Here is a 27,461-nt window from a genome sequence, read left to right as displayed (position 1 = left end):
CTAAAACCTAATCATTACAATCCCTCCAGACAGGGTTTTATCTCAGGGTTAATGAGCAATTAAAATAATGTATAGTTTCTTATATAACAATTAGTTTTCACCCACAGATTTCAAAGGTTAATAAAGATAATAAAATATAGATAAAATTTGTAAAAATATAAATATTTAAGTGATCATATTTTTTGGACAGACAGGGGTAGAAGCTCCCAAATGGAAGACTTGATCATTTTTTTCACAGATGAATCACAGAGGTACAAAGAAATGTTGTTGGTTTGACTGAACTCAGAAATGAACTGTCTGCAGATCCCGCACGGTGAAATAACCCCTTCTTCCAGATCGGCGCAAACAGCCATAATTTCAAACGTGCTTTTGCCGGAGGAAACCGCTTTTATAATAGCCGTCCTCTCTGCACAAATTGTACCTCCTAAGGAAGCATTCTCAATATTACACCCTGTAACGATGCCTGCAACAAAAACGGAGCTTGATTATTCATCTCACCATATTCACAGAGGTAAGGTTTGAAATTCATACTTCAACGGAGAGAATAAGCTAACATTTTATGTATTTTTCTCTATAAAAGTTTTTATAAATGAATAGAAACTATTCTCTTTGAAATGCTCAAATAATACACTTCAAATATGAAAACCTATGTGTGTAATAAAAATTAATTAGGATAAGAATGACTTGGAACATAACAAGAAAAAACAACAAGAAAATGCCTAATTAAATTTAATTAGCCAATGTTATGAAAATTATCCACTTTAAAGAACACTTGCAATAGAAAAAACATTCTTCATTAAAATTGATTTTGATTTTCTAGAGAAAAAAAAATTACTGGGCAAATTTTTAACATCAATTCAACAACTACTGTCCTCTCCTGATAAGAAGAAATGCCATATCTCAAAAATTTTCAATATTTGTTTTTTTTTACCATTTATAATCTTAGGTCTTGATAAAATTAACATAAATTGGTCCAGAAATATTAAAACTATCAGTTTAAAATAAGGATGTATTCTAGATAGCTTAAAATGTTTTTGAAAAAATACTAGTAAAAAAAAATTTCCAAAATTTTACTGTACGTGTTTAGGTGTGTGTGTTCTTTAAATCTCTATTCTTAGACATTATGATATAGTTAAATTCACTAGTTCCGTGGTCCGCTTGACCAATTAATATCTTACAATTAATTAAGGTTTTCAGTTGAGATAAAAAAGTCAATGGCATGAGCGGGATTTGAACCCATGATCTTCGGCTTGATACACCGCTGCTCTACCACTATCAAGCTGATAGTGCCATTGACTTTTTTATCTCAACTGAAAACCTTAATTAATTATGATTAATGAGATTGATAAAAGTTTTTCATGTGACTTCCGTTTTCAGTGTTTTGCCACATTTCATCCCATTCCGGTTGAAATTTCTCTCTTCTTGTTCTTAGTACATGCAATATCAGTGCGAGGTTGAAAGTTTCTATTAGGTCTTCTCTTCTCGCTGCTTCTTTTGCCTTCCAATCTTATTCTTCATTTCCCTAAAGAACACGCTTTAATCTTTGAATTAATAATTGAAATTTTCTAACCTTTTCTTTCCAAATGCATTTTGTTAGTATATACAGCTGTATAAACGGGATGTTCCCCAGGGGGTTAATAGAAAGTTTTATTTTAAACATAATTTTGAATATACATATTGCAATTGCTTAATATATAAATTATATTATAGGTATATATAAATTAAATGAACATAATTTAAAGTTTAAACTTGGGCAAACTTTATTCATACCTTCAATAACCACAATTGATGCAAATTATATTCAAAATCTGAATAATACTGACAGGCAATGCAATCAAGTTTTACCAATAAACTATATTTTTGCCCAAATCTGTAGGAAAATGCTTGAGACAAAAATCATGGGAAAAAGGGTGGCATTGTGTTGGGTGAAAGGGCATGCAGGCTTATGGCAAAATGAAATGGTGGACGCACTTGCAAAGGAGGCTGCAACATCAGGTCCAACCCTTGACATTAAAATTCCTAAAGATGACGGGAAAAATTTTTGGAAAAGTTTTTAGAAATCTGTGGCAAGAAAAATACAATGCATCAAATGTTGGCAATTATTACAGGTCACTGTTCCCTGAGCTCAAGAAAAAACCATGGTTTTCAGAAGGCGATAGATAGCCCAGAAGGAATGTCAAAGGAGTTCTATTCTACTATTTTTAGACTGAAGACAAATCATGGCCTATGGGGTACCTACAAGAAGAAAATCGGTTTGGCATCGTCTCCGAACTTACCCACTTGCAATTGCCCTTCAAATCCTTCCCATATAATTTTTGAATGTCCAGAATATGAAAATGAAAGAGACAAACTGCTAAAAAATCTGAGTGAAGTCCCAAACATTTCAAAACCAATAAACTTAGAATCTGTCCTAATAAGCAACAATCCATCAGCTTTCAACATAATCTATGGATTTGTAAAGTCGATAAACATTTCTTTTTGATTATCTTCAAGCATGAAAATTTAGAAGATGAGAAGATGATGGAGCTGAATGAGTAGTGCGGGTGCTCGGCGGGGACCTGGCCCTGGTCGGCCGATCACGCTCGACAGTAAAATGAAAATAGAAAACTTCATGGATAATATGCCAGCGTAAACCCCCCCTCCAAAAAAAAAAGTTTTACCAATTTTAATCAATTCAATTGCATGCGTAAACAACTATATCACGCTGTTTTCATTTTGATCACAATAGGGCAAAGACTGTCTTAATTCTCCAATTCTTACTCAACTTGCTTCATTTCGTGCTTCGTGATGTGATGATTCAGTAGCACATGAATGTGACATATGAAATATATTTCATTCATTTCATTATGCTGTTTCTTCTTCTGTTTTATTTTGCCTTTCATCTGGAATTTTATTGGCAATATTTCTACGATGACCAATATCTTGTTGTTTTTGTGGCTTTTTAAACAAAATGCAATTCCAACAGCAACTCTACAAAGCAGCGTCAAAAAGACAGAATGTAAGGTAAACATGTATGTATATAAAAATGAATGGTTTGTATGTATGTTAATGAGAAAAAGAAAAAACTACTGAACTGATTTTGATAAATCTTTCACACTTTGTTTTTATTTGTGGTGAGTGGATATGGATAAATAAAATGGGCATCAGGATTTTTACAAAAATCAATTTTCATTTCAATTCAAGTCAACCACTCCTATTATGTGGATTGAATTTTGAGAATCCATAGTTTTCTCAAGACATTGCATGCTTCATGATGGGAGATTTGTTTGTATATATGCCACATGTAATCACCAAAATCATTATGTATCCAGGAGCATTGTAATGAATTTAACGCTGAATACAACTGTAATTAAAATTTAATACAACGTAATCCAAAACAAAAATAATATTGCACATGTAAAATCTAATATGATGACTAAATACAATCACTGATATCCAACATTCAATTGTGTTCATTTAATTACATAGTTATGTTCTTATCTAACAATAGCAATATTTGACTGAAAATAATGAGTTAAATAACAATTTTTATTATGCCCCTGGGCAATGCCAGGTTATAAAGCTAGTGAAATTATTCCCATTTTTACATAAAAAAAATGTCACACACATTTTTTAATAATACACACAATTTTAAGGACTTTTGGTTTTTACTTTTTTTTTTACTTATTAATTATATTTCAATATAATTTGGCAATTACAGTTAAATGTATTGTACAAGAACGTAATACTACATTTTCATTGTTTTGATTTGAAAGACATTTACAAATAAACAATTTATTTATTTTAGTGTCGTGTATTTAAAAGCAAGAAATTGTTATCTAACCATTTTTAACTACTATTATTTCAACACTAATATTTTTTATTATAACTCATAATTATTGCCAGAAAAAAGTACAGCCCTACCATAACGAGTCCCAATATTTCACTATACAGTTTTAGAACATTTTTAATGTAAATCAAAAATAGTGCAGGCCCTAAAACACTTCCCACCCAATTGGGAACACTTCCCAAGTGAAACACCACCCAATTAATATAGGTGGACTAGCTAAAAGTTTGGCTTATTTTAGTTTTTGGTTTCGGGATTTAAAAAAAACAACTAACGGAAGTCGGATTTACTCCAAATTAAAAAATATATATTTTTACTATTTTCAAATTAATAGAATCTAATTGTTAAAAAATGCTCAACCAAAATTTTAGGTAAAATTACTCATGAAAATAGATTGAGACTACCAGGGCGCCGGTTACAGCCATGATTCCGTTACGTAACCTATCCGCTGGTTATCTTGCCCGCCTTTTTCATCCGTTATTTTTCCAGGCCCGTCGATATCTTTTGAGTAAGTTATTTAATTATTTACATTTTTTGTGTACATAACTTGTTGTCAGAAATGATTTCTCGGTTTAACTTAATCAGTCATGATAAATGATAGATAAAATTAAATCTAGGCCAATCCGTTCTCGTTGTGTCACATCCAAACGTTACTTGGCCAGCAGTTTCCTTAACTAAATCAGTCTAATCTATTTAGAAATGCTAAGTAAAATCTTATTTATTTACCAGCATAAATTGGTATGAGAGGTATTTTAATAAAATTTAATCATATGACATTATGATGTAACATACATGCATATTATAGCATTTTTTCAGTCAAATTAACCCTCTTTTCCCTACCAAATTAACCATTTTTCAATGAGTAAACCATCATAACTTTGAGGATTGGGTGTTAAAAACATGAAAATCTAAGTAACTGAAAGAGAATAGTGTATTGAACATTATTACGAAAAATAAGTTTTCAATAGATGTAAGTTCAAACACAAAAACAAAAACACAGGGTGTTACACAGTTAAATATATTTTCCAAAAATGATTTATTAAACACGAAAGAATATGAAAAAATGTTACTTCAATTGTGTTCAAATTTGGGGGGGTTATTGTGAAAAAAGGGCCAGAGGCGACGGTGGGAATCGAACCCACGACCGCGGCGTGAGAGTCTCTCATGCTAACCACTCAGCTACCGCGGTCCCCAGCATCAAAGGTTGAAATGGATCTTTCCCACATAAGACTTCAACGCAACATCTTGCCAAGTGACAATGTGTCAAAATTTAAAGTCAAACTGAAGATCTACATAAACATTTTCGCAAGTGACATAATCATAATCTTAAGGATTTTGAGACAGTATTTGAAAGCAAACACATATGAGAAATGGCGTTTCTCAATCAATGGTCATTTTTGGGAGGCTGCTGACTGCTTTTAAGAGTTTTAGGCCTCTTTCAGATGGGTCTAGTTGAACGGATGGGTATCAAGAAGTGTAGCCCAGGTAGCAAATGATGGGAACCTCCCAAATCAATCATTTGCATACGCAATCAACTCATCCACCCAGGCGGGTGGCCAGCAGGCTACAAGTGCTGCTCATGTTCTCATCCTCACTTGTCGACTCAGAGACATTGCTTGGCATTCGTGCTTCACACCAGTTGCCTATTGAATCAACTGAGTTCACTATAGAAAGCATTGCATTTTCAATGTGGAGCAGTTCATTGAAGAAATTCGTATTAGTCCTGCGATATGGGATATGAGTTGTGAGGAGTATAGCGACAAAATTAAAAGAAGCAAAGCTTGAAGAGAATTACGATAACAGTATTTGTGAGAAAGCGCCTGTTTCCCAATTTTATAACAACGGATAAACCCACACTTTTCTTTACTGGGTTTCCTCCTTTTTTGCTTCTCTTTTTGCAGAAGAGCAAGCACAAGAAGTGCTCCTGCCTTTTCGGGTTCTCACATCGTACTGATCTCCCGCTGGGAAGAGAGGTTGATTCCACAAGTTGCCTGGTGTGAAACCAGCAAAGAAAATCTTCACGTGGCAGTAAACTGTTGAGAGTCAACCCGGCCTGTAAGAGGCCTTAGAGTTAAAATACAGTCAAAATAGTTTTTTGTGTCCTTTATTGGGATTTTATAAGACCACTTTATAAGATTTTAAGGGAATAAACTAATGGAAAGACACCAAGAAATTAGAATTTGTCTATTCAGGAAAGGTGGCTGTTTTTTAGAGTTGTATGTAAAAGGAAGTTTCATTGTATCAATAATGAAGTTAATAAAGATGTAATTTACTGTTACTTAGTTTATTCTGATTGTCTGCAGTATCATTGACATGGTCAACAGTTTGTATGCTACGAATTATCATTGTTATATGAGAAGTTTTATTATAATCATGAGTGTATCCTTAACATGTTATATGATTTGAGACCAGAATCCTAGTTTTGTAAATGTCTTTAGTTCAAAAGTAAATTTATTTTTCAGGATGGACATAGAAGTTATGGCAGATGAATACGGATCCAAAAAAACGACTGCTTTTTTACAAGAGGTCGTCAATTTTACCAATGCCATTAACATTGATACACTGTTAGAGAAAGCCTACTCTCCTTACATCCACAGCACGCGAAAGATTGACAAGATCAAATCTACAATAATCAAGGCGTTTAAAACTGAGTTTCACAATGAAATAGACAGCTTGTTCAAGCAGGCGGAACTGCCGAAAATGCTGACTCGACTTAAAAAACTCGAAGATGAACACAGTGAACGAAAAGAAACGTGGAGACCGCCCGGAAATGTCGACGACCACTGCCGATCTTTAAGAGTACAAGCCAATCTCAAACTCAAAAACGAATTGGATTCTCTCATCAAAGTTAAGATGTTGAACATAGATAAACTTAAAGTTAAAATAAGAGCCGGTCATGAAAAAGACTCGTTTTCCCAGTTTGTCAATGTTTTAGCCGATGAAGTCAATGTCTGCTCGTCACTCGCCAAACAGAACGACACTGTCCTTTGGAAATTTGCAGAAGAATCTTCATTAATCAATGATGGCAAATCGATAAAGTTGATAAAAAATGATAATATTGTACATTTTGCTTAAAATCATTTTTAGAATGACTTGTTTTATAAATATTATAATTCATAATTATTACTTTTTTATTTAAATGTTTATATTAAGAAGATGTGTTTACTTTTATGATTGTTCATATTTTCATTGTTCTCTCAGACTTTGAAATATATAAAGAAATATATATATTTATTGTTTCAATTATAGAAAAACAAATTATTTATAGAATGCAATGTGGTAAAAATTTTAAGTCAGTATAATATTTAAGAATTAAAAAGTTCTTTGAATCTTTGAAAATTTGACCATCTTTAATTTTCCCCTGAGTCAAAGATACGCTCTTGTGGACTTAGTCATTTATTATTTCCTTTTGAGATTTTAACTAAACTTTAAAATAACTTAAATGAATGGGTTATTTTAAAGTAAACAAAATTTTTCAATTGTGTTTTTATTTATCTGCAACATATCTTTAATAATCACAAATCGAGTTTAAATAGCTCAGTTTTATGTAACAGTGGGATGATAAACACTAGGAAAAAGAATAACTTATTAACTAATATCTCTAAAAGTGATAAAAGCGCGTGGAAGCAGTTCTCGTATAGAGGTGACGACAATTTTGCTGTCCAACTTCGAACTGGTCAAGTATATTGCGATGTCCTTATTTTTGCTGAATTCGACAATGAACTGCCTACACATTCCGCAGGGTGAGACAGGACCTTCATTAGAATCAGCACAGACAACAATTTTTTTAATATTACAGTCGCCTGAGCTGATGGCATTGCAGACTGCAACCCTTTCGGCGCAAATGCTCGCACCGTAGGAAATGTTCTCAACATTGCACCCTGGATAAACGGCACCTGAAACAACAAATAAAACTCCCTTTTTCTTTCAACCCGATGAGTTTGAAATGTTATTTCAGATATGCCATAACTATTCTGACCAGTTCAATCGGCACCCTAATATTTACATCTGAAATTAATTTTTTTCCAATAATATTCACATGCAATTCATGTTCAACAAACCTGAATCTGTCAGCAGGGCTGCACCCACCCTAAAATTGCTGTACGGGCAGTAAGCATTATTTCGAGCTTTTACGCTTTCCTTTATAAGTAGTTGCACATCTGAATCTACAAAAGGGAAAAAAGTCAAGGTTTAAAAATTTAAATGAAATTTCAAGACCTGCATTGAAGTTGACTTTTGTAAGACAATTTTTTTACAATGACGTCCATATGGCCCGAACATTGATTGGTCATCATAGCCTTAGTCAACATATATTGGTTGATTTTTTCTCTAAACCTTGCAGAATACACCAACATCATTGGTTGAATCCCTCTTCGTTATATTTAATCTTTCTCTAAGTAAAGGCACTTTTCCTTCGCAATGGACATCTGCTTTCATTACCCGTGTCTTTAAACCTGGTGACAAATCTTGCATTTCCAATTATAGACCTTTTCTCTGCAGTCCCATTTTTCAAAAATTTGTTTGCCATAATTTATGTTATTTTAATTCTGAGATTATTCCAGAATAGCATATCTTCATTTCTAGTTGTTCTATTACCAGTAACCTACTTTGCTATCAAAATTACATCCTATTTTCCTTATCTTAATGGCTTTCAAGTTGACTCGGTCTACACAGACTTCTCAAAAGCATTTGACACTGTTAAGTCTTAAGTTTTTGTTGCTAAATTAAAACGTCATGGAGTACATGGCAGATTGTATCACAATCCTACATAACCGGTAGAACACAGGTTGTAAAAATTGAAATAGTTTAAATCAAACGCAATTTCAGTTACATCTGGAGTCCCACAGGGATACATTTAGGCCCTTTATTATTTTCAATATTTATAAACGATCTCAAGTCCTTTCTTTCTGCTACGCCATTTCTATTATTATGCTGGTGATCTTAAACTTTTTCTCTCTATAAAATCAACTCAAGAATCTTCTTTTGTAGCAATCTATTGGTACACATAGTTGATGGTGTGTAACTATTTAAAATTTAAATGTAGCTAAATACTGAGTAATTGTCTTTAATCGTTCTTAATATTTTATATAATTATTCTCTCAATAATACCAGCTGTGTCAAATACTTGACTATCTTGTTTGATAGCAATTTGAAATTGAAAGAGCATACTATCAGTGTTAATAAAAAAACTTTACATATTCTGGATTTTGTTCTGAGAAACACTTGTAACTTTTATAATCCCGATTCGTCATTCGCATTGTACAAAACTCGTATTCGTATTTGAATTTTCTACTGTTGTACGGAATCCACACTTTTCTTCTCATTCTTAATTTTTAGATAAAGTTCAAAATAAATTTATTAGAATACTCCATTTTCGATTTCCTCTCCTTTCATCCTCAGTACTGTCTTTTTCTCTTTATAATCTTCCAGCATTAGCTGACAGGTCTTTTTTTTTATTTTTTATTTAAATCTATTATTTTTTTACAATACAATCATGGGTGACTAAATTGTGCCCATCATCATATTTTATGGATCACTTTCAATGTCCCAATACATGCTGCCATGCATTTATCTATGTTTAGTATACCTTATGCATTGTTTTGAAATAAATACAGTTATATTATATAAAATATAATTCTTCTATTATGTAAAATATTATATAATTACATAAAATATAGAAATTGTTTATAACCACATTTATATTCTTTGTAAAAGGATCTTTGATCTGTAAATATATATAAAAAAATAAATATAAAAACTAATCAGGGAGATGAATAATGAATGTTGTTGTTTTTTTACTTCATTTATTTGTATCTACAACTGTACATGTATTATATACAACCAGCAGATTGGATTTCAAATTATGTGTTTGGCATTATGGGCATTATAGAGAAAGCTACCCATTGGTAGCCGCTCTGGATTAATGAAATGATATTAATCATTTAAGAAGTCTCTTATCCATATTTTTTTCAGACGTTTACGTGGTAATTGTGGGGAATGGAGTAATCGTATTTGTGTGTTGGTGTGATTTTGTAATTTACAATGAAAACATCTGTAATATGTTTTGATGGATGAAAAACTTGAGATTTGAAGATCTCTGTGAAATGTATTATTGTTTACGTAAAATGGGGCAGAAACAATGTCTTAAAATTTTGGATTGAAAACTTTGTAATCTTTGAATATTGGAATACTTGGCTGATCCATATACTTGGCACCCATACATCCAAATGGGTTTGAGTAGGTATGTGTATGAAAGTTTTGATTTTAATGGTAATTTTGATTGTCGGTTAAGTAGGTAATAAAGCATTTGAAATCGTTTGTTCGGTGTCTGTTTTTTTAATCGTGTATGTGGGTTCCAAGTTAGTCTTCTATCAAATGTAAGTCCTAAATCGTTAACTTGGTTAGATTGAGGAACAGGTTCATTGTATAAGTATATGCTAGGAGTGTAAAGGGATATGTTGTGACTGAGGGATTAAACTTTATTTTCCAAAGATTGCTCCATTTTTCAGGTTTTGTAACATGAGTGAAGCTTGCGTAGAAGAGAGATGGTTTGTTAATATGGTGGTGTCATCTGCGCATCTGGTGGTAAGTGTATTCTCATTTGTGGGCATATCAGAAGTAAAAATTGTGTACAACAGCAGAGCGAGTATTGACCCTTGTGGCACACCTGCATTTTTTCCATCCCAGAAGTCTCCGTACCCTGGTTTACTGCGAAAAATCTCTATGGTATGATTGTATAATCAAATAATAGGCCTGGGGTAAAAATAATTTTAATTTGTATAATAATCCCTCATGCCATACTTTGTCGAAGGCCTGAGAAACATCTAGAAACACTCCAGTCGCGTACAGTTTCTGCTCTAGACACGAAGTAATGAAATCTGTCACTCTGTGAGGTTGATGAGTGATGGAATGATGGGTTCGAAAGCCAAATTGATGGTCTGGTAAGATGTTCAAAGTAGCAATAGAGATAATTCTTTTGTAAATTAATTTTTCGAATAATTTAGAAGGAACGGGTAACAAACTAATAGGATGATAAGATGATGGGGAGCTTAAATTTTTATGGGGCTTTGGGATCATTTTAATGTAAGAAAGTTTCCGTTGTATGGGGAAGTGTGGTCCTCAAAATTGCATTAAATAAAGAAGTCAGAAAGACGATTGCTTTTTTGGGAAGTTCTTGAAGAACTTCAGCTGTTATCAAATCATGACCAGGTGATTTTTTTTTGTAGGAAGCTGTCGTATTTCTTATGATACTTGTTTTGGAGTTATTGGTTTAGGTGGTAGATCTAGGGGCATAGATGTCACAAGTGAATCTGATATAAATTTATCTTGTTCAGTATTCATTATGTTATGTTTGAATACCTCGGAGAGATGTTTCCCAAATGTTTTGGACTTTTCTTTATCATAAACGATCCAAGTTCCATCATCATTCCTGAGAGGAGTTGAGGCAACGCTATGACACAGGATACGTTTAGTACTACACCAGAGGCTCCCATCCTCTCTTGACAAGATTTTTAAATGTGTTTCGTATGATTGTTGTTTAAATTGTTTTCTTTTTTCAACGTATTCAAAAGTTTGTTGTAATTTTGTTTGTCAATGACTGATCTAGTACGTTGCCAAAGGTTTCTAGCCCTTCTTTTTTAGGATATTAATTGCCTTATGTAGAAAGGATAATTTGGAAGATTTTGTTTTTGAGTGTGAGGAAGATTCCCACGCTGCATTTTGTATTGTTTTTGTAAATAGATCAACCGCGTTTTCTAGTTCTTCTGGTGTTTTAAGCTAATTGGGACGGAAAGTTTTTGAGCTTTTTCAAATTCTAAAATGTATTAGCATGATGATGTGTCGAGAACCACTTACCGAGTTTGTTAAAGTTGACATATTTTCCGGTAAAATCATCATCGCTGGCCATGCCTGTTATCAACAGGGCTTTGGACTATTAAAAGCTCCGTTGCCACTTGGCACTTGCCACCTAACTTCTCTACAACTTTCACACAGGTTTGTATTTCCGTTTGGGCAATAGCAACATTATCAGTAATCAATATTCGACGGATTTCGGGGAACGTCGTCGGTTCTCGGTTACCATTGTTTTTACTTTTCCTAAAAGGATAAAACTCCATCAACTAAAATGTCAAAAGTAGCTGTTATATTTCCGTTTGACTTCTTTGTTCGGCTGCTCCTTAGAGAAAAAACAATCAAATGTAAAACTTCGTAACGATGGACACCAGAGAAAATGAGATTCCTCATAAAACTTCCTTGCCTAATAAAGTACTTTATGCCATTACAAAAACAATAAGAACTTTGCTTGCTTTTGATCAAAGCTCTTCTTCAACCTATTTCGAGGGACCGATCAGTTCAAATTGCAGAAACAACAAAGCATAAAGCTCATGAAGGCTGGTAGTTACAATGTTCAATTAGATGAAGGTCAGACAACTGAAAGCATCAACTAAGAGATTATTTTTAGTTTGACTCGTTACAGATCATTTGGTTTGCCTATCCTAGCTGTTGTGCCAGGTGTATTTTAAGTTTTTCATCGTGTTCAGTATTGAATGTATCAAGAGAACTGAAATACACCTGATAAAGGATGGGGATTCATTCTTCGCATTAGTGCTCCTCATGGGCGACTGGAATCCCCAGGACCTCACAGGCTCACCCTTACGGGTGCCCATTACTATCCAAGGGCATACCATCGCCCACTCTAGAGCTATAGAGTCTCTCCCACACAAGTTTCGGGGCAAATTTGAGGGATGAGTTAATTCATCTTACCCCCTCGTTGGTGCCCTTTGGTGAGCGACCAGAACCCTAGGATTTTGCAAACTTGCCCTCGGGTGCATGCTACTTTCCCAGGGCTAACCGTCCCCACACTAGAGCCAAGAGTCATTCCTCAGTCACCAACCGTGCCGTATCGGAGTTTTTCGGGGGAGTGCGGTTTCCAAACCTTCCCTTGTTAATGCCCCTCGGCGAGCAACCAGGACCCCCAGGATTTCACAGTCACTTCCTTACTTACTTTCCTTACTTTCCAAGGGCCGCCAATCGCCCGCACCAGAGCTCCCCTCAGGCTGATAGTCCGCATATGGAATTTTTCCAAGGGGTTGCGGTTGAGCCTCAGTGAGCAACTGGAACCCCAGGTTTCGCAGGCTCCCATCATGGGTGCCCACTACTCCCCAGAGGCCGAATCGCCCACATCAGAGCTGTCACTCCTCTGCAGCTAGGCCGCAACTGATTTGTTTTGTGGCCACCTGAGGTTCATTACCCTGCACTTGAGGAGAAAATCGCAATTTACTTCAAGTTCAGTCATTGTATGTAATTTTACAGTCCAAAATAGACAGACCAAAATGATAAGAAATGACCAAGTTCGTTACCCTGCAGACCCCAGGAGGAAATATCAATTTATTTGTACCTCTGTCCTCTTATAAACTGCGCAAAATTGAATAGGGATATTTGTAATTTATTCTTATTATATTAATTTTAATTAAATTAACCGATATATTCTTGTTAGTTGGATAAAGCAAAATAGAAAATACAAACCAACAAATTTGTTAATCATCATTTTTAGTAACGGATTTACTTAAGAATTAGTAAACATGAAAATTACTCATTTTGTAAACCAACACCTTTTCTCGTCGTTTCTCCATTTTAATCCAGTTGTATTCTTTTTAACCATGGAAAGACATCTTGAACCAGAAGTTCTCAATATTATTGTGAGAATGAGTCATCAAGGTCACCGGCAAGTGGATATTGCAGAAGCAGTTGGCGTTTCTCAGACCATGGTTTCCTGGTCTTTAGATCAATTCTGGGAGGCTGTTGTGGATCTCAGAGCATTACAACGCTAAGGGAGTACAGAAATATTGTCATTGCTGCAATACAACGGAGCCCTTTCTATAGTGCCGCCAGATGCTAAATTAAGCTCAAGTTTTTTCGGCAAGGCCTTTATCAACACAAACGATTACAAATAGTTGGCTTCACATTGTAAGCCCCTTTGAGATGAGGTGAAGAGCAGCCCACCACTGGAAACTCAAGAGAGTATGGTGCAGCGGGTGCTTAGAAGAAAACACCAATTGGAATGCTGTTATGTTTAATGATGAGTCGTGTTTCTCTCTGTATAGAGATAGCTGGAACTCACAGAGTCAGTCACAGTCCTTGGCAGTGTTGGGACTGAATCAGTCGTAAAGGAAATTTGAGATCGCCTGTATAAAAAAAAACCACTTAAATATGTCAATATTTAGACATATTTAAGGTTGTTTTGCCCTGACGATGACCTTAAAATAGATCAAAAGCTTGGCATTAGCAACTAAATTTGCTTTCTTCTTCTTCAAGACCATACCTTGATTAAGAGTGTTTATAAGTGGTCGATACTTCTAATACTGAAAATAAAACTTTAACCTAAAAAAGCATACTGGATATCAGTAAGGCAGTTTGAATTAATATTTAATAAGTAAAAGAAGTATCTCTTCACTAAACAGCTCCCTGTGGCCACTTCATAAGTCGCTGAGAATCCAATCCGATTACTCGACATTTGAAAATGGCAAAAAAGTGAGAAAATTTGAAAGGTTGTAGGTTGAGATGGAGAGTTGGTGTCTGAGAAGATCGAATTCACGATAGCTCAATTGGTAGAGTAGCAGCGTATTTGGCCAAAGGTCGTGGGTCCTCCCACTCGTGACACTGACTTTTTTTATCTCAACCAAGACGTTACGTCGAAAGAATAATTAATTGAAAGATGTAATTTGGTCAATTGACCACTAAAACGTATATGACTTAATAATAAGTTTTTTATATATAAAATGATGGTAAGACCTTATAATTATTATTTATTCCTGTGCTGTCTGACAGTCAACGTGCGAAAGTAACTATAGGAAACTACAAGTTGTTCAGAATAAATTACTCAGACTGTGCACTAACTCTCATCGTTTCACAAGGAATGGGCTTTTGCATCAGATGTGCAGGTTGGACATAATGAAAAGTTTTATTGAAAAATGCGCCATAAACATAAAGAAGGCTTGTACAAATAGCCCTAGTAGTTTGATTGTTGGTATTGGACCCTTGTTCCTATAAAAAGAAAACAAATCCCTATGGTAGATGTAATGGTGCTCTTTTTAGATAATCTAGTACCAGTCAATTGAGACCAAGTGTATACTGGTCTTTCTAACCAGTTTTTTTCCAGATGTTTTAACCCCTCATTAAATAGGTTGTCATGAACTTATTTATTATTATTTATTTACCCATTCATGTGAGAAGAGTTTATTTTTTCAAATTGTGATCACAAAAATTTAAAACAAATGCTATAATATGCAATTTTTTTTTTTTTTCTGAACGGCTAACTGCTTAGGTCATTGCTGGCACCACACATATGTTTCTCACATTTTGAAAAATTTGCACTTTGTACTGATAACTTCATTCTAATTGGCTACTCATCGGACCTTACGGTTTTTGTTGCATTTTTCTTTGTATCCCTCCACATGTGGTAAATTGAAGTATTTGACCATTTACATACACACACATTCATAATACACATTTATACTAATAAACCTATTTTCCTAATATTACAACTAAAGTGGAGGTCAGTAAGATGGTTTTAATCCTGCCAACTTCCTTTCATTCTCGCGAATAAATACATTCAAACGGTATGTACAAATTCCACTCATCCATAAAACTAATCCTAAGGTTTTTTGATGGGCCTGTGGAGTACTCAATATTCCTCGACAGCCACGTCCATTCACACATAACCTCTCACGCTAATAAATACGAACATACTAGAAAGGACGCAGCATCTCGGTGGTATTACTACAACCAAGACGCTGTTGACCCTTCCCACAATCATACTACAAATGTATTATCACTAACCTAAATCGGTGGGCCTGTGAGTTACTCGATATTCAGTAACAGCAGCACCCATGCATGCTAAACCACTCACGCTAATAAATACTTTCATACAGTACAATGGGGGGGGGTGAACCACATGTGGGAGTTATATGGGGCTGTAAGCGTTTATTGATTTTAAATATGTCATAAGTTGATCTTTATGGTCGCCTTAGAATTTTTGAGATATTGGAAGGTAGGTCGCACCGCTCTCTGTGTCGTGCCAGCTGTTCGCATTCTTCTAGGATGTGCTTCACTGTCACAACTGCACCGCATAGAGGACATACCCTGGGTCTCTTTCTAATTAAGAGGTGGCCATGCGTCAGCCTCGTGTGGCCTATCCTCAATCGTGTGAGGATAATCCTGTCTCTCTTTTCCATTTTTTCCGGGACCCAGGGTTTTGTTTTCGGTTTCACTTCTTTCAACTTTTCGGTCATATTGTCCCAGCGGATTTGTCATTCATTCCAACCTTATCATTTTCATTGCGTCTTTGATGTCTGCTGGGCTGATCGGAAAATCATGGTCATGCGGCATTTTAGTGTCTTCTTTTGCCGCTCTGAAGGCCTTTTCGTTTCCTTTTAGGCCGAAAGGACCAGGGATCCAAAGGAAAGCATTCCGCCTCGTATAATTCCTTTATCAGCTGGTAGATGTTTTTTACTAAAAAGTCCATGGAGAGTCCATTTGTTCCATATAGCTGAGATTGCACTGATATTGTTCGCTGCAAATATTGTTGTGTAGTTATCTAAGTGAAAATAAATATATGTTTTTTTTTCTTTTTTTAAACAGGACCTTTACCTTACAGTGATGAGCACTCTGTCAATGCCTCCACCGATGCCCCACACAACTGTTTTATTAATTATCGCTCAAACTAGTGTTTTAATTTTTAGTGGTGATTTTTGATTATTGATTATGTCAATAATGAAAAGAAATATGATTTAAAAGTTGTTTTTTCATCCTTATCAGGCAATATAATGAATAAATATTTGTTTAATGTACAAGTTCAGAGCATTTTGTTTTCCCATTTCAGCATTCGCTACTCATTGAAAACTAGGACTGATTTTAAAGGAACAAAACTAAACAAGGGGGATTCTGAGGAAAGGGAAATCAGTTAAGCCATCATGCGATTAAAAAACAAATCTGTGGATCAAACAGGCTGATTGGTAAAATGTCAGATTATAAAGATTTCTGGCTGTTAAATAGTCTCTTTTAAATTTCCTCCCAGAATTTTATCCCACTAAAACTATAACGAGCATAAAATCTAAATAGTACACTTATCTTATCACAGCAGTTATTTATTTTATGTAACTCACGTTTTACTTTTCCTTTGTTCAAAATTGTTTTGTGCACAGTTGGGAAAGATTCTTAAAATGCCCGAAAACCGGGATGATGGATCCCATTTGGCTATAAGTGTCGGTTAGCAATTTACAACCATGCATTGCATTAATTGTTTTACAAAGCATTTTCATTTTAATTCCAGGTTTGAAATTGAGTTGTATTTCATTTTGCCAGACAGATAATTCAGAATCAAAGGGACAAAACACTGTAAGTACATGATAGTCATCAGTTATAATATTGCAAGACAGTAACTCATAATTTTTTTTCTCTCTTTTAAAGCATTGTCAAATAAATATTTATATTCACACATATTTCACAAACTTTATATTTGACATCATTAATCATATTTGTTTTAGTCAAATATATCTATTGCAAATTTCATTTAACCAGATCGTTTAAATTCACCTCTAATAAGAAAACAAACAACATGAAATTATGTTGATACCATTTACATTGATTTTTTTGATTCATAATAAATAAATATGCGTTTTTAAAACATTTAAAAGTTTTTCTTTATATTTGATGGTTGGTGTTCAAGGAAGGATGCCAAATCATTTAAAAATAAATAGGATTCATTTGGTACGAACAGTATTTTTTGTTATCTTCAAAGCTTGTTCCAAAAAAGTAATAATATAAAAAATAATAGTGTAAATTTTTTTTTTTATTTATACCACATTAGAATAATTTTTTTTTTGCTGGATCAACAAAGCTCTTGCGTAGTGACCCTCTGAGAGTCTCATAGAAGAAGGGTCTCACCCGATTGAGAATAGGCCAGCGAGGTTCCCAAGTAGACAAATGATGAACCAAAGCTTGCATGTTTGTGGCATGCAGAGAAAGGTTGATTGATACGACTTACCTAATTGAAGGGTGCAATTCCTTGGCTTCATATAGAGAGCGCGTAGGAATAGTAGGAGATAATGGTGCTTGAGCACAGCAGCGAGTATCTGGTTCTCCATATTCCAATTTTTAGAGGAAACACTACTGCTTATAGTACTTTATAAATATCTAGATTTGTATTTCTTAAATATATATTGAGAATGAATGTATTTATTAGTGTGAATGTGTATTATAAGAGGAATATTGAGTACTCTATTGACCCCCGGCTAGATTTGTTATACTATATGCATAGAGGTTTTGAAGGAAGTAGGGTTGTTTTAATGTATTTAGTACAGATATTTTGGGTCACCTGTTGAGAACGAATGTATTTATTAATGTGAATGTGTAGTATAAGAGGAATATGGAGAACCATATCGACCCTTGACTAGATTTGTTATACAATTTATGCCTAGAGGTTTTGAGGAAATAGGGTTGTTAGATGATATACAGTACAAATACTTTGGGTCACCCGTTTGGAATGAATGTATTTATTAGTGTGAATGAGTAGTGGAAGAGGAATATGGAGTACTATATGGACCCTCAACTATTTTTTTTTTTTTACACTATATGGGTAGAGGTTTTGGAGGAAACAGGGTTGTTTTAAGAAGAAGAAGAAGAAAAATAACTTTATTCTGGGACTGGTGTCCCCCATAAATACCCCCATATACATATACATGAACTAAATAAAGGGAAGTTCCTTCTATGAAGTTAAAAGTAAAAAAAAAAAAAAGATAGAAATCTTGGCACAATGTATACCAATAAGGCAGGATAGAAGAGAAAATTACGAGAATATTAAACAAAAATAACAAGTGTTAATGTGAGGTCTCTGCTTGGAGGGAGAGGAGGTGATTATACAGGTGGGATTTAAAGGAGGAAAAGGAGGCAGCTTGACGAATAGAAAGGGGAAGGGAGTTCCAGAGTTTAGGGGCTCGGATCAGAAAGGATCTTTCGAATGTATGGGTTGTATGTTGCGGAAGGATAAGATCGATTGGGGATGAGAGGGTCTTAAGAGTGAGATGTGAGGAGTTAAATTGGAGGGATTGGATGATGTAAGGAGGAAGACGAGTGTGGATGGACTGGAAAAGAAAGCAACCTAGGAAATACTGTGCACGGAAGGAGGGGAATAGCCAGGAAAGTTGAGAACACAACCCCGACACCCGGGATGCTTCCTTTTTTTTATATGATTCTCAAGCTGTCTGCTCGGAATTTGAATAGTAAAAGAATACTTCTTGTAACAAGTTGAAAAACGATCGTGTTTTCGTGATGTTAGGCCAAGTATAATTTATTAGTATGGATGAGTTGTGGAAGAGGAATATGGAGTACCATATCGACCCTCAACTATTTTTGTTTACTATATGTATAGAGGTTTTGGAGGAAAAAGAGTTGTTTTATTGTTTATAGTACATATAATTTGGGTATCCTGTGGGGAATGAATGTATTTATTAGTGTGAATGTGTAGTATAAGAGGAATATGGTGCACCCTATCGACCCTCGACTAGATTTGTTATACAATTTATGCCTAGAGGTTTTGAGGAAATAGGGTTGTTAGATGGTATACAGTACAGATACTTTGGGTCACCTGTTTGGAATGAAATTAGTGTGAATGAGTAGTGGAATATGGAATACTATAGACCCTCAACTATTTTTTTTACACTATATGTAGAGGTTTTGGAGGAAACAGGGTTGTTTTATTGTTTATAGTACAGATACTTTGGGTCACCTGTTGGGAATGAATGTATTTATTAGTGTAAATGAGTAGTGTAACAAGAATATGGAATACCATATTGACCCACAACTAGATTTGTTATACAATATGCAGAGGTTTTTGAGGAAACAGGGTTGCTTTATTATATAGTACATATATTTTGGGTCTCCTGCTAGGAATGAATGTATTTATTAGCATGAATGTGTAGTGTGTAAAGGTAGATCGCTGAGTGTGGTATATAAATATGAAAGTATGTATTTAAGAGTGAGAGTGTGAATGGGTTTGGTTTTAGGAACTGATTGCGTTAGGGGGGATGAAATGACCTATCTATTGGAATTCCTTGGAGCCTACTTTGGTGGCTGGATGTATAAGATTGTGGTCGGTTCTCCGATTGCTAATACCCGAGGTGGGTGATTATCGAGGCCTGCCAGTAATCAATAAATTACAAAAGTAATCAGAAAATTACAAAAGCTGGACTGACAACTCTGTACAGTATATACATGTGCAGATTTGAGCTAATCAAAATCGGCAATCAGAAAATGAAACTTTTTTTTTCTTTTTCTTTTTTAAAATATATTTCGTGTGTCATTTCTGTAAAGTTCATACCATATATTTTTTGATATTTTTTATTTCTTTGAATAACTATTTAGTTAATAATAATTCAAAAACCTACACCAAAATGGTTGAAAAGAAAAAGACAATGGAGAACATAACTACAAATAACAATATAAATATTTTTGGTGGACGCGTTTCTATTCTGTATAAATGACAGAAAAATCGCCAGTTCTAGTTTTTTCTGTATTATGAACAAAGCCTGCTATAAATAATAGCCCTTTGTTATAGTAGCATTTGCAAACATGCTTTTTTTATATGGCTCTCAAGCTGTCTGCTAAGAATTTGAATAGTACAAGAATACTTGTAAAAAGTTGAAAAACAATTGTGTTTTCGTGATGTTGGGCCAAGTATAAACTTTGATGATAAAGAAACAATTTCCTGGTCACAACCTATCTCCAAACTTTAAAACTAATTAATTAAAATGAATGAATTTATGGTATAATGCAGTGAATACATGATAATTGATCATAGAAAAAGCAGATTATTAAATTCACTAGTTTTGTGGTCCGCTTGACCAATTAATATCATACAATTAATTAAGGTTTTTAGTTGAGATAAAAAAGTCAATGGCACGAGCGGGATTCGAACCCACGATCTTCGGCTTGATACGCCGCTGCTCTACCACTTGAGCTATCGTGACCTTGATCCACTTGGACACCAACTTCCAATCTCAACCACACCTTTTGAATTTTCCCTCCTTTTTGCCTTCAAAAGGTGTGGTTGAGATGGGAAGTTGGTGTCCGAGTGGATCGAGGTCACGATAGCTCAAGTGGTAGAGCAGCGGCATATCAAACTGAAGAACGTGGGTTCGAATCCTGCTCGTGCCTTGACTTTTTATCTCAACTAAAAACCTTAATTAATTGCAGATTATTAAGTTTATATAAGTGAATAGACTTTTTTTTGAATCCGTTAGAATCCAGTTAAAAAAATCTTTGGTACATTGCCACAGTTGAGAGTAAATTTTAGTTTATTAGTTTACAAAATAAAATTCACTATGTGTTTATTATGAGGTCAAAATTTTAAATTGTTAACATAATGTAGTCTTATTTATTTTATGATTGGCAAACTACATTGGTCATCTTCAGCAGCCCTCTCTTTCTTTGTTTTTCTTTTCTTGTCTTTCGGTGTTTTAATCCTACTAATTTCGTTTCCTGTTTCTCCAGCCAAGTTGTGATAAGAGGATTTAGATCAGTAATAGATTCTCTCTTTTCTTTGTCGATAAAATAATAAATAAAAAACAAACATACACATAAAACATAGATAAGATAAAACATGGTAGTCTGGTCAGCATTTACACTATTTCAGAGTACTTGATATTCCTCAGTATTATTGAAGATAAACCCTTCCATTCAAACTAATAAATTACATTCACTCAATATTCCTCAGGAAACTTGGGATAAGATCCTCCATTCATACTAATAAAAACATTCGTTTCAATAAATAATGCATATCACAACAAAAATTTGCAAAATGTGTCATTTCTAATAAAAATGCCTTAACAATTTTACATGCCGATTCATTTTTGGAAATTATCAATTTGCATTTAAGATTTATACAAGATTATTGTTGCAGGACGCCAAAGATGAAAAAAGGCCAAGGATTGTTTCTAAACTCTGTTCGACCGAGACGCTTGATTCAACATTGCATTCATTGCAGGAAAACCAAGAGATTGTACCCAATACAATTTTTTTAACAGGAACAGATTCAGAAAAATGGTCCAAGAATACTCAAATTACTTTGAAAACAAAGTAAGTGTAAGGCACCAAAGTAAGTTGTACATTGTAACATCATACTATGTTTCAGATTTCATGTTGATCAGGAGATTATGCAGTTTATAGCATTGGGATGTGGCTTTGTACTGAAAAATATTAATGATGAAGCTTTTCAGTTAAATCTAGAAACTCACCCTTTAAACTTTGTCTCAAATGCATACAAATTTTTTCCATGCGTTCTTATAAATAAAAACGAATTCATTGATTTTATCAAGGTTAATTTAACTTGATATTAAAACCATGATATTAAAATATTAAATTAATAATGAAATATAATTTTTTAGATGTCCACAGACAAAGAGTTTCAGTTTTTAGGCAAATCTTGTTTCAATTTACAGCAAATGCTGTTAATAAGCAAAGGATTGACTGGCACAAAGGTACTTTTATTATAAATATTTTTTGCTAAATATTAAAAGGACTGTTTTAGGATCTTGAAAGTTTCATGGTTGTTCTGAAATCATCACCGATATACAGTCAAATTACTAAATGTAGCGAAGATACATTTATGAAAACTATGGCAGAAGTTGAAGGGTTAATTTTTTCTGAAAATGGTAAATTTTTTTTTTTTAACCATTTATTTCACTTATGAATATGAGTTTTTGATTTGACAGAATTATTAGAGAAATCTCATTTAGCGTGGTACTTATTCTGGTTATGGTGCAGCAACATCTGTCAACTTGCATCTTTGCACTGCCAAAACAACAAAACTAAAAATGTGCGTTTATAAATAAATGTTTAAAAATTTTAGATAATCTTGGTAGTTGTTTTATAGGTGATTCTTGGTGAAGGCTGGGATATAAATGCAGATTATTTGTCTATTTTAAATCTCATTTTTAAATACTGTACGGGCGGCAGATTGAAGATGATTTTTCTCAGGCATTCTGCATTTTTATCATCAATTGGAGTATTACTAAGCAAAGTAAAACATGAAGGTATTGCATCGATAATTTTTTTTTCAACATTAATCTTAACATTTTTAGTTGACTGCAGATTTTCAGCTTTCCTGGAGGGAAAATTATTTTTTAAGTTCTGGCTACAACAGAGAATTTCAATCCACGGGTCAACAGACACTTGCTCTTGATTCAGTAGCGGCAAAATTGGTGCCTTGTCCTTTACTTATAGATCCTTCGACTTACAACCCTTTACTACAAAATTTATACATCGATGATGAATCTAGGTAAGTGGATAGACAGATGCGTTAATGCATGTTTTCATGTTGCTGTTTCATTAAAGGGAATACTGGATTCAATGTATAATTCAGAATATCAGATCGAAAGGCAACAACAGACTCTCTGCAGAGTCCTGCTCACCGATGCAAATAGCGTTTTACAAATTCCAAGATATGGCAGTTGAAAAATTACAACATCTTATGCAATACCCATAGTACGTATTTTTCAATATCTTCAATAATTATTCAGAAATCGTGAGATGCGGTCTGGTGTGATGTAGGTTTCAGAAAAACATTTTCTTTATCGTGCCAACGTTTCGATCTTTATTGAGATNCCGAAGATCGTGGGTTCGAATCCCGCTCGTGACACTGACTTTTTTATCTCAACTTAAAACCTTAATTAATTGAAAGATATTAATTGGTCAAGCGGACCACGAAACTAGTGAATTTATTTACTTAGGTTGAAAGGTAAAAGGTTGAAGTTTAATGGAATAGTAAAGCTGTAAGTCATTTATTTATTAAAATTCAGAATATTTTCAGAAAATCATGTTCTGTTTAAAAAAAATTGTGATATTTTATTTTACATTTAAAATTTAAAAGTGAATTAAATACTGAAAATATCAAAAATTTCAGTTCATTTGGAAACCTTTCAATGATGATATTGCAAAATATGTTGGACGATTGCAAGTACGAGCTGGAACTATTTGACACATACTCAAAGGTAAATTGATTAAACCGTTTGCTATGCATTCCGTATAAATAATGTAACTTTCAGGTAAAGAGAGAAGAGGCGAATTTGGCAGTTCAGATTTTTGAAAGGCACATAAAATTTCTGGACCGGCTCAACTTCAGAGACAGGCAGTTGGAAATAGCTTTGTCCATCTTGGCTGGAAACATGTTTGACTACGGCTCTAAGGAAGTGTTCGAGCTGTTGAATTCAGGCCATTTTGGCTTTAAAGAGGCAATAAAAAAACTTCCACGTAAGCTAGCAACAATTTTAACATATTAAACGGGCTGGTAGAATAGAATGGTGATTTTTATTGAAATTTCAAACACAACCACTTTCATAAATCTTTATAATTAATTAAAATTTTAAAAAGTAAATACTTACTTCACTCTATTTTTTGAGACTTGAAAGTCGTAATAAAAATGTAGTTTATTTTGGAATAACAAAAAACTCAATTTTTTAAAAATTCTATTGTATTTTATTAAAAGTTTTTTTTGGTTTTGGATTGTGTTGATTTGATCATATACAGGGTTAAGTGTCACTACTGCCATGGTGTAGTCATTAAATAAAATTTTGTTCAGTACCACCAGAATTTTTTTAAATTTTTTTAAAAAGGGTGTTAAGCTGAGGTTATTTCAACCCTTGGGGTGCCAATGTTTTTGAAAAAAAGCCCATTTGTAAGTATGTCAGGCTCAAATGCAGGGACGCTGGATTCGAACCCAGGACCTTTAACTTACAGTGATGAGTGCCCTGTCAATGCCTAAACCGTTGTGGCCACCGACGCCCCTTTAATTTTTATTACCAACTAATAAATGTTTTTATTAAAAATATAACACGTACGATGTTCTTGGGCTGCAGCTTGCCTTTGGTTCGATATGAACCATGCAAAGGAGATTTCACTAAGAAAAGTTATAAAAAAATGTAAAAGTGAGTATTTCCTTAGAATATTTACTTATAAAATAAGGCAACTTTGGTGAAATCCCCGAAAAGCCACAATTAAGTATTTAAAAAAAAAAAAAATGTATTTGGAAGTATGAATTTTTCAACAAAAATGTTATCATGTGAAAAATTTAATGTAGTTTGCAAAATAAAGATCAGATTTGTATTATAATGATGCTAAAGTTGAGAAATTACAATTTTCTGTTTAAAAAAAATCCGATTTTAGACTAAAATCACAAAAATGTTTATATCTCAGGAAAGACTCAGGATAGGATTGGGATCACTGAACTAAGTTTTAGTGAATCCACTTTGGCAGTATTGACATTTAACCCTGTAAAACCCTGGATACAAAAGAATTGACGGAACACATTTGCTGAGAGAAATTTATCATATTTTAATTAATTCCTCTAGCAAATTTTCCATACCAAAATTTTAGTTTTTTGTGAGGGAGTAAACCCCCTTACAGCTGTCACAAATGTAGAAAAATGTCGAGAAAGGTGTGTCACACTTGGTCGAGAAGTGCCAGGACTTGACCCCTTATAGGGAGAGAGTAGCCATGGAACCTGGTATAAAGATACCCCTTGGGTATGAGAGTAGATTGTTGTGTCCCCTGTTCCGATTTTCAAGGGAAATGGGAATTTTTTTCCTTATTTAATCTGCACATATTATATACATAATATATTTTTGTGTGGTTGTATAGTTTGTGTGAATGAACTTGTACATGTTTTTTTTTTTTCGGCGCCCAGGTCATAACATTTCATTCTCAGGGTGAACTCTAGTTAATAGATTACAATTAATTAAGGTTTTTAGTTGAGATAAAAAAGTCAATGGCACGAGTGGGATTCGAACCCACGACCTTCGGCTTGATACGCCGCTGCTCTACCACTTGAGCTATCATGACCTCGATCCACTCGGACACCAACTTCCCATCTCAACCACACCTTTTGAATTTTCCCTCCTTTTTGCCTTCAAGTTGGTGTCCAAGTGGATCGAGGTCATGATAGCTCAAGTGGTAGAGCAGCGGCGTATCTAGCCGAGGATCGTGGGTTCGAATCCCGCTCGTGCCATTGACTTTTTTATCTCAACTAAAAACCTTAAATAATTGTAATATATTAATTGGTGAATCTAGTTAATAGTTTCAAATTCAGAAAAGTATTCATATATATATCTCTTATATTGTCTGCAATTGTGTGCAATGTGCAATGAAGTGTCACCACATGCCCTCCCGCTACCCAAGAGGCATATTTACGTTGGCCCTATGACATTTTATAAAGGAATAATAATATTGTTTATAGTTTGAAAATTAGTTAGTCGATAAATATTTTTCTAATTTGTACTATCTGTTATTTATTTTATACATGTGTTCTGTATAGAAAATGATTGATTGTTGAAATATTATATATCATACTTAAGGGTTTGTAATTTGTTATGTTTATCATATAATAAATTAATGTAAATTAATTTAGTCCGACCGTGGCTCATTGACAATCTTGATGCTTGGATTGAACAGATAGAGGAAAAACCATACAAGCTTGCCGCTGTTTTTGTCGATAATTTTGGTTTTGACTTAGTACTTGGAGTTTTCCCTTTCATAAGAGAGCTGCTCAAGAATGGAACAAAAGTAAGTTAGATTAGTGTCAATATATCAACAGATCAATTGATTTAACAATATTTCAGGTACTGTTATGTGCAAATAAATATCCTGTAATTAACGATGTAACCTCAGAGGAACTTGATTCAGCTTTAAAATCTGTTTCTACTGCTTGTTCATATATAGAAGAGGCTTATTCAAATAAAGACATTAAAATTGTGGAAGTGCCCAATAGCAGCTGCTGTCTTGATTTTCGGTAATTTATAACCATATTCAAATCGTTGCATTTGTTATGTGTAAAATAAAATTTAAAAAAAATTGCAGGTATGTGAGTGAAGAGTTTGCGGAATTTTGTTCTGATGTTGATTTATTGGTCATCGAAGGTATGGGCAGAGCGATCCACACAAATTTAGATGCTGAATTCAATGTCGATTGCCTCAGAATGGCGGTAATAAAAAATCACTGGCTCTCAAAAAAGCTGGGTGGCATTGATTTCTCGCCTGTGTTTAAATTTTCCACTTATGTATGTGAGACTCATTTATAATTTGTAATAAATTGCATGGTGATTAGTAAAAATTGCCTAATTATGTTGTGTAGAAAATTTTCTATTTCCTATATATCTCATTTTTAATTTACCATCTGAAAAACATAATTTAAAGGGAAAAAATAGTAAAATTGTGAGATTTTATCATGGTGTCTGCAAGGTGATGAACCTGTAGTTTGGATGTTTTTGATAATTTTGGTTTGCCAAAATTCTTGCTATCTTTAGTGGTGGGTCAAACAAAAACAGCAAGGGTAAGAAGAAAATCAGGAATGACCAAACTATATAGGCATCCAGGGGGCCGCTGACCTGGCTGTAACCGACAAGTGAGGAGAGGCGACAGATTATTTATTTTCCTTTTAATCAAGCATTTGATTTTTCATTATGGAGGTGTGTATAAAAACCATTTGTTTTGAAACAATCATGTAAAAGTCCAAATCTCCACACTTCGCACTCAGGAAGCCCCGCCTCTCACACCCATGAGAAAGCAGCAACCCAACCCTCAACAGAATCGTG

The 27,461-nt window shown here is 34.1% G+C and overlaps 3 protein-coding genes across 11 annotated transcripts; 2 read left to right on the top strand and 1 right to left on the bottom strand.

The window, feature by feature from the left end:
- The first annotated feature begins 153 nt into the window (after positions 1-153).
- LOC106670243 lies at positions 154-7,035 on the top strand. 2 transcript variants are annotated; one of them, XM_014400395.2, is made up of 2 exons: positions 154-511; positions 6,289-7,035. In XM_014400395.2, exon 2 carries the CDS (start codon positions 6,290-6,292, stop codon positions 6,899-6,901), a length of 612 nt encoding a protein of 203 aa, XP_014255881.1. In that variant the 5' UTR covers positions 154-511; position 6,289; the 3' UTR covers positions 6,902-7,035. The 2 variants fall into 2 exon arrangements, with proteins under 2 accessions (XP_014255881.1, XP_014255880.1); XM_014400394.2 differs by lacking the exon at positions 154-511 and adding an exon at positions 4,199-4,334 and having other exon boundaries at positions 6,289-7,031.
- On the bottom strand, positions 161-11,818 carry LOC106670244 (cytidine deaminase-like). 2 transcript variants are annotated; one of them, XM_014400397.2, is made up of 3 exons: positions 11,681-11,771; positions 7,888-7,992; positions 161-463 (listed from the first exon to the last, which is right to left on the bottom strand). In XM_014400397.2, the coding sequence occupies exons 1-3, from the start codon at positions 11,730-11,732 to the stop codon at positions 174-176; spliced, it is 447 nt and encodes a 148-aa protein (XP_014255883.1). In that variant the 5' UTR covers positions 11,733-11,771; the 3' UTR covers positions 161-173. The 2 variants fall into 2 exon arrangements, with proteins under 2 accessions (XP_014255883.1, XP_014255882.1); XM_014400396.1 differs by lacking the exon at positions 161-463 and adding an exon at positions 7,298-7,722 and having other exon boundaries at positions 11,681-11,818.
- On the top strand, positions 11,730-26,991 carry LOC106670241 (pantothenate kinase 4-like). Of its 7 annotated transcripts, none has more exons than XM_014400387.2 (17): positions 11,730-11,818; positions 16,704-16,836; positions 17,026-17,089; positions 17,154-17,218; positions 21,780-21,955; positions 22,011-22,194; positions 22,264-22,356; positions 22,407-22,530; positions 22,591-22,694; positions 22,752-22,911; positions 22,970-23,156; positions 23,213-23,362; positions 23,781-23,868; positions 23,923-24,127; positions 26,280-26,434; positions 26,491-26,660; positions 26,729-26,991. In XM_014400387.2, the coding sequence occupies exons 3-17, from the start codon at positions 17,044-17,046 to the stop codon at positions 26,946-26,948; spliced, it is 2,127 nt and encodes a 708-aa protein (XP_014255873.1). In that variant the 5' UTR covers positions 11,730-11,818; positions 16,704-16,836; positions 17,026-17,043; the 3' UTR covers positions 26,949-26,991. The 7 variants fall into 7 exon arrangements, with proteins under 7 accessions (XP_014255873.1, XP_014255871.1, XP_024084622.1 ...); XM_014400385.2 differs by lacking the exon at positions 11,730-11,818 and adding an exon at positions 15,132-15,441; XM_024228854.1 differs by lacking the exon at positions 11,730-11,818 and having other exon boundaries at positions 16,704-17,089; positions 22,615-22,694.
- Positions 26,992-27,461: the final 470 nt, after the last annotated feature.

Source organism: Cimex lectularius, unplaced genomic scaffold (genome assembly GCF_000648675.2).
Source record: "Cimex lectularius strain Harlan isolate CLEC.00 unplaced genomic scaffold, Clec_2.1 scaffold327, whole genome shotgun sequence".
Classification (NCBI taxonomy): domain Eukaryota; kingdom Metazoa; phylum Arthropoda; class Insecta; order Hemiptera; family Cimicidae; genus Cimex; species Cimex lectularius.
The sequence above is the reverse complement of the archived record's forward strand: the minus strand, read 5'-3'. Positions and strand labels throughout refer to the sequence as shown.

Excerpts from the sequence above, each read along its gene's own strand:
- LOC106670244 (XM_014400396.1), bottom strand. The coding sequence starts at position 11,732 with ATGGCCAGCGATGATGATTTTACCGGAAAATATGTCAACTTTAACAAA. Across the intron at positions 7,993-11,680 it reads TGTCAACTTTAACAAACTCG|ATTCAGATGTGCAACTACTT; the intron begins GTAAGTGGTTCT and ends TCCCTTTTGTAG. Across the intron at positions 7,723-7,887 it reads AGCCCTGCTGACAGATTCAG|GTGCCGTTTATCCAGGGTGC; the intron begins GTTTGTTGAACA and ends TTGTTGTTTCAG.
- LOC106670241 (XM_014400387.2), top strand. The coding sequence starts at position 17,044 with ATGCCCGAAAACCGGGATGATGGATCCCATTTGGCTATAAGTGTCG. Across the intron at positions 21,956-22,010 it reads CAAATTACTTTGAAAACAAA|ATTTCATGTTGATCAGGAGA; the intron begins GTAAGTGTAAGG and ends ACTATGTTTCAG. Across the intron at positions 22,695-22,751 it reads AAAACAACAAAACTAAAAAT|GTGATTCTTGGTGAAGGCTG; the intron begins GTGCGTTTATAA and ends GTTGTTTTATAG.
- LOC106670243 (XM_014400395.2), top strand. The coding sequence starts at position 6,290 with ATGGACATAGAAGTTATGGCAGATGAATACGGATCCAAAAAAACGACT.